At 52.8% G+C, this 6,647-nt stretch overlaps 1 protein-coding gene across 2 annotated transcripts; it reads left to right on the top strand.

Moving 5' to 3' along the window:
• Positions 1-449: 449 nt before the first annotated feature.
• Krt15 (keratin 15) lies at positions 450-4,846 on the top strand. Of its 2 annotated transcripts, XM_048365312.1 has the most exons (9): positions 450-727; positions 800-1,035; positions 1,920-2,002; positions 2,129-2,285; positions 2,563-2,724; positions 2,832-2,957; positions 3,109-3,329; positions 3,932-3,957; positions 4,451-4,846. In XM_048365312.1, the coding sequence occupies exons 1-9, from the start codon at positions 520-522 to the stop codon at positions 4,558-4,560; spliced, it is 1,329 nt and encodes a 442-aa protein (XP_048221269.1). In that variant the 5' UTR covers positions 450-519; the 3' UTR covers positions 4,561-4,846. The 2 variants fall into 2 exon arrangements, with proteins under 2 accessions (XP_048221269.1, XP_048221268.1); XM_048365311.1 differs by having other exon boundaries at positions 450-1,035.
• The last annotated feature ends 1,801 nt before the right edge of the window (positions 4,847-6,647 follow it).

Below are 6,647 nucleotides of genomic sequence, written 5' to 3'. Positions count from 1 at the left end.
CCATTGAGGAACGGAGAGCAGAGGGCTGTACGCCTTAGGGTGTGGTTCATGGGCTGGGGGGCCTGTGGAATTTGGCTTGGGGCAGAATGGGTCTCATTAGAGTCCCGGGCCAGGCAGAAGCCATAGGAACTATGCTGTGGCGAGACTGTTTGTTCTCTGTGTTCTTCTGGAGTGGAGGGACGAACCTGTAATCGAAGTGTTAAAACCATGGCCCAGAGCAAAACACCATTAATTCTGAATCATCTCTTTTGTTGCCTTAAAAAAAAAGAAAAGAAAAGAAAAGAAAAAAAAACCTCTACATGAACCACGTGGAGGTGTGGAGGCAGCTGTGTTTGTCGGGCAGGTAGAAGAGTTGGCTTGGCTCTGGGGGAGGAGACAGGCCCCACAACACCCCCTCAGAAGGATATATAAAGAGTCCCCGGCTGGGGTCCTCTGCAGCTGCTGTCTGGTTTCAGAATAGCTCTGCAACTCCAAAAAGCGTCTCTCCTGCTTGCTAAGCTATCTCCGGCTGGCCTGGCCATGGCTACCACATTTCTGCAAACTTCTTCCTCCACCTTCGGGGGTGGTTCTACTCGAGGGGGCTCCCTCCGGGCTGGGGGAGGCAGTTTTGGCGGAGGAAGTCTGTACGGGGGAGGCGGAGGCCGCAGTATCTCAGCTTCTTCTGCCAGGTTTGTTTCCTCCAGCTCTGGTGGTGGCTACGGGGGCGGCCTGAGCTGTGGCTTTGGTGGTGGGGCTGGTGGGGGTTTTGGTGGGGGTTTAGGTGGTGGCTTTGGTGGTGGCTTTGGTGGGGGTTTTGGAGGTGGCTTTGGTGATTTCGGTGGTGGCGATGGCGGTCTCCTCTCTGGTAATGAGAAGATCACCATGCAAAACCTCAATGACCGCCTGGCCTCCTACCTGGATAAAGTCCGTGCCCTGGAGCAGGCCAACACCGAGCTGGAGGTGAAGATCCGGGACTGGTACCAGAAGCAGAGCCCGGCCAGTCCGGAACGTGACTACAGCCACTACTTCAAGACCATGGAGGAGATCCGGGATAAAGTAAGTTCGCAGATGTCAAGGGAACGGGGTGTGGGCAAGTGGCTGGCACCCCGCACCTGTCTCTAATGGCAGTGTTAATGCGGCCTCAGGAAATCCCTTCTTGCCCCAGTCATGACGGTGTCCTATGTACTTGGGTAAACTCTGGGTACACACCTGTCTTGCTTGGCAGTGCAAAGGGAGGGAGGGAGGGGTTTGGGGAACCTGGTTAGGACTGCTAGGACACAGGTAGGGGCAGACTAGCTCAGCCTCTCTGTCTCCCAATACTCTAAGGGTTCTGCATGAAGGGGTCCCTTGCCTTCTTGGCAAGAATGGGGGAAGGGTGTGGCCTCACACACTGTCAATGCCGACATCTCTTGCCTGTCTCATCTCCTAAGGATGTTTTCCGTGCTAGGAGCACTGTGGGGGACTCAGCATATAGGTTTTTCCCCCATCCCCCATTTTCTCTCCCACCCACTCAGACTGTGTACATATCTGTAAAATACCTTACTTAGCCACTCTCCTAGAGCTTCCTACTTGCTAGAATGTTCTGTAGAGCCAAGGCTCATGTCAAGGTGTGCAGGAGGCTGCTACCCTGAGCTGGGTACCAGGAGGCTGAGGCTGATCATGTGTCCATCTGAAGAAGGCTATCCCCAGAACTGACCACACCCTAATCTAGGGCAACCCTGGTAATATTCCCTCCTCCCAATTCCACTCCCTGAGGTGATGCAGGAAGGGTGGCATGGACCAGAGCAAGTAAATGGATGCTGGAGGTGAGGCTGGACCATGGGCCCCAGGGACTTTATAGGTTTCTATTGGTGGTGTCAGAGGGGGAGGTGGCCATTCAGGGGGACCTTGAGTCCAGCACAGAACAGCTGGGCTCAGACACAAATCCTTGTCTATGGTAGATCCTGGCTGCCACCATTGACAACTCCCGGGTCATCCTGGAGATCGACAACGCCAGGCTGGCTGCAGATGACTTCAGGCTCAAGTGCGTTCCACTGCTGTCTTCCCTTCCTGCAAAGACATCCCCCCCCACCACATGTACTCCATTATTCACCCTTCCTTTTCCCGACACTTCCCCTTTCCTGACACTAGGTTCCTTTTGTCTTCCCAGGTATGAGAACGAGCTGGCCCTGCGCCAGAGTGTGGAGGCCGACATCAACGGGCTGCGCAGGGTGCTGGACGAGCTGACCCTGGCCAGGACCGACCTGGAGATGCAGATCGAGAGCCTGAACGAGGAGCTGGCCTACCTGAAGAAGAACCATGAGGAGGTGAGGGAGCTGGGCTGCAACTGGGTGGTGGCTCAGAAATACTGTCCCCTCCTACCTTAAACCAACCGAGGTCTCTGTGGTCAGGAAGGGGCACGGTCTTCTGATGATTCAGATCCAAGGCCAGGCCAGGAGGGAACGGCCTTGGATTGATTTATTAGCTCACAGAAGGACCCTGTGATCTTGGGGGAGGGGAGAGGGGCTCTCTCCATGGAGCTGAGGGATGTGTCTTGACTCTTCTTCTGCCCTCCCTTTCTAAATGGGCTTCCCCACCTTGCAGGAGATGAAGGAGTTCAGCAACCAGCTGGCTGGCCAGGTCAACGTGGAGATGGATGCTGCACCGGGCGTGGACCTGACCCGCATGTTGGCTGAGATGAGAGAGCAGTATGAGGCCATCGCAGAGAAGAACCGCAAGGATGCGGAAGCCTGGTTCTTCAGCAAGGTGAGTCTGACCTTCCAGTCCTGCCCTGCCCTGCCCCAGCTCCCCACTCCCAAGGTCTCTGAGGAGGGACCTACAAGGGCTCATTGTCCCTGGTGTGTGACCTACAGACAGAGGAGCTGAATAAGGAGGTGGCCTCCAATACAGAAATGATCCAGACCAGCAAGACGGAGATCACAGACCTGAGACGCACCATGCAGGGGCTGGAGATCGAGTTGCAGTCCCAACTCAGCATGGTATGGTGCCCTTGGTCCTCTCTAGTAACAGATGCTTCCATCTTCACTGGTTTGGCGAACCCTTAAGGTTTCTACGCTCCCCATCCCAGGCCCTTCACGGATGGATTCCTTTCTAGCACGATGGATCTATGAATATGTTTTATTCCATCAGAAAGCTGGGCTAGAGAACTCGCTGGCGGAGATTGAGTGCCGCTACGCCACGCAGCTGCAACAGATCCAAGGGCTCATCAGTGGCCTGGAGGCCCAGCTGAGTGAGCTGCGCTGTGAGATGGAGGCTCAGAACCAGGAGTACAAGATGCTGCTGGACATCAAGACACGGCTGGAGCAGGAGATCGCCACCTACCGTAGCCTGCTGGAGGGCCAGGATGCCAAGTAAGAGCCTGGGCTTGGCGGGATTGGGGGGTGGGGCTGCTTGTGGCTGGATCATCTGAAAGAAACAAAAGAAGGTCCCCAAACCCTTGCATCTTACGGTGAAAAGAGTTGAGCAAGGAGTAAGGGGTCTCGACCTGGCCCTTGGATCTTTGGAGGTTGCCTTGGGCAAGTCATTTCCCCTCTCTGGATTTATGTTTCCCTTGTAAATGACAGAGGTTGGACTAATGAGCACTAAGGAGATTTAATGCTCCTCCCTTCTCTGCAAGAGATGGATAGAGAGTGTTATCTGTAGATTAGAGTGTCTGTTTGAGAGGGGCTGGACCAATGGGCCGTCAGAAGGTCTCAGCACTTGGAACAGTCGAGGGTGGCTTGTGGTGGGGCTGGGAAGGAGTGCTTAGCATCCATCCGAGCATCCCTTCTTTGTGTGTGCCTGTGTGTGTATGCGTGTGTGTATGCATGTGCAAGTGCATGTGTGCACTGCTCTTGGGGCTTGAGCTCAGAGTCTGGGTGCTGTCCCTGAGCTTTTTTCATCAGAATATCTCTTAATGATACTAGAGCTCTTTGCCCCTTTTACTTAACGTCTGTTGCCTCTTCTGTTTTAGGATGGCTGGCATTGGCCTCAAGGAAGGTAGGGAGGCTTCAATTTCTTCTGGTGGGGGGTGGGGAATGGTGCTGTTGAAGCCACTGGAATAGGAAGAAGAAAGAGACCAAACATGGAACTGGGATGTGGAATGATTCCAGTAGGATTCTCTATTTGGCCCCTGTGGGGCTGAGATTGGAGATTTCCTAAGAATGCTCTAGGCTAATTAGGCTTTGTCCTGGAACTGTCAGTCTCCTAGGTCCCGCCTGCATCATGCATGGTCAGATGCCCACAATTACTCTCGATCATGTGCAGATTAAAAACTCAGCCTTATTGCTCACTGCCGGGCATACCTGCCATCCCTGTCACTCATCTCTGATGAGTCATTCAACACCAGACCTCCTGGTAGCTCTGGCAGGATTGGCCAGTGGCCATTCTCCAAGAGTCTAATTTTCCCACAACTTGGCCCAGGTTGTGGTACTTTTGGGGAGACAAAAGGATGGCTGCCCCAAATGCTAAAGATGATTTCTTGTTTCTTTAGCCTCCCTGGGAGGTGGTGCTGGCGGTGGGAGCAGCAGCAGCAATTTCCGTGTCCATGTAGTAGAGTCTTCAGATGGCAAACTGGTTTCTTCCAGCAAGAGAGATATCTGAATGCCCAGCATGGGAGAAATATCCCTTGCCACCCCCTTGGCTTGCCCTGGCTGAGCAAGGAACTGCCCAGGGAGGCTGGAAAAGCAAACTTCAGTCCCTGCTGCAGCAAGCAACCTGCTGAAGAGGGTCCTTCTGTCTTCCAGTTTGGGGTTCTGTGTGTTCTTTGCCCTCTAGCTTTTCTCCACCTCCTTTTGAGCACGGAAGTGCAAGAAGGGATTGTCTGGCAAAACAAGCTTGTTTGTACGGTATCTGTTCCTGCAATAAAGGACTGCTTTTCTTTTTGCAAGTATTTCTTGGTGGTATGTCCGATTCTTCTTGGTGGGATCTAGGTTGGCCTCTAAGTTCTAAGGAGGCCTAAGGTCTACAAGCTGATGTTCCCCCTCATCCCTTCCACCCCTCCCACCCCTACCATGTTAGTCTCATTCCTGGTGATCATACAGAACTCATTCTTTACAAATGTGCAGGGTTGGGGCTGGGAATGTGTCTTAGTGGTAGAGTGCTTGCCTAGCATGCATGAAGTCCTGGGTTCGGTTCCTCAGCACCACATACACAGAAAAAGCCAGAAGTGGCACTGTGGCTCAAGTAGTAGAGTGCTATCCTTGAGCAGAAAGAAGCCAGGGACAGTGCTCAGGCCCTGAGTTCAAGCTCTAGGACTGGCAAAAAAAGTGTGGAGATTGCTGTATTCTGGAACAAAGAGTGCTGTTTGGGTGAGTTGCTCTTCTAGTTTACCCCCATTAGGGGGAACTGAGGAGGTGGGGGTAAAAGGGTTCCCTAGGGTAAGTTTTGTGCACTCAGTACAGAACTCAACATGTCTAATAGTTATTTGCCAAGTTTCTAATTGCATGGCAAATGTTGGTTCTGTACTTTGAGCTGGCATTGTGCTAGGCACTCTCACCCCCATGTGTCTCAATGATACAACTGTAGGGTGGTCAGGGTTAATTCTTTCCATTGAAAAGACAAGGCCCCTGATACTGGAGAGATGAAAGGTTTGCCCGGTGACCTCATGGATGGGCAGTAAGCAGCAGGGCTGGACTGGGCCCCCGACTTGTGTGACGTCACAACTGAGAATTGCTCTGGGATTCTAGGCAGCAGCCCTACACAGCCCCTGGCAGGACTCTCCGGTGGCTTCTGTTCTCACTGCTGCTCGAAGGGTCTTTCCTTTCTAGCCATGTGCACTTCATCTTCAGGGTAGTTGGTCAGTTCTCATCTCCATCCTCCTAAAAGGACTTGCAAGTGCCCAGGGGGAAACACACTGCCTCTAGGAATCCTTCTCTGATTTTCCCAAGCTTAAGCCCAAGCAGCATCAAGCAGCCCTTGATGCCTTTTATTTTTCTTACATGGGGGAGGGGTCTTTATTGGCTCACACTGGGCCCCAAACTTGTGATGCTCTTGCTTCACATTGCTGTGTGGATTGCTGGGATTACAGGTATGCATTACCAAGCCCAGTACTGTTGCTGTCCCGATCTAAATCTCCAAGAGTCTCTTCTTAGGCTTACAGCAGTGAAACCCACTCATTCCTCGGGTTCTTTGAGCTGCAGGATTCACAGCCCAGAACAGAGGGCTGGAAAGGAGGAAATGGAGAAGTCTGAGTGCCACAACTGGGTTGGGTCAGGCTCTAGGCTGAGGCCTGGGGTCATGGAGAACCGGTTTTTTAGTCCTGTGGGGAAGAACAGATCCGAGGCACCTCTGTTCTTTGGGGAAAATGATCTTTTTGGGGTCCTTATGCATCACAAACATTGGCAGGCAAAGCTTCTTCCTTATTAGCAAGACTTCTTGGAATCAAGGCCAGACCCTGGGTGGAGAGAAGAGCACTTGTTCTTTCTAGGGAGATTTAATGTCTCCTGAGAGCGTGCAGAGGCAGGACTTCTCAGGCTGGAGGAAGGACAAGGGGTTTATTGAGTGTTTATAGTGTGCCGGGCCCTGGGCAGGGCATTCCTCCATGGCATCTCATTAATTCTCCCCACAACTCTGTCAAGAGGGTATCAGCCTTTGGCATCAGTTTCAGAAGAGGAAACAGAGGCCTGGAGACATTCAGTAACTTGACTGAATAGATCGCCAGCCAGACGCGGTGACACTAGGCCTGGAGC

Source organism: Perognathus longimembris, chromosome 17 (assembly GCF_023159225.1).
Source record: "Perognathus longimembris pacificus isolate PPM17 chromosome 17, ASM2315922v1, whole genome shotgun sequence".
NCBI classification, from domain to species: domain Eukaryota; kingdom Metazoa; phylum Chordata; class Mammalia; order Rodentia; family Heteromyidae; genus Perognathus; species Perognathus longimembris.
Note: the sequence above shows the minus strand (reverse complement) of the source record. Positions and strands in the feature narration are given on the sequence as shown.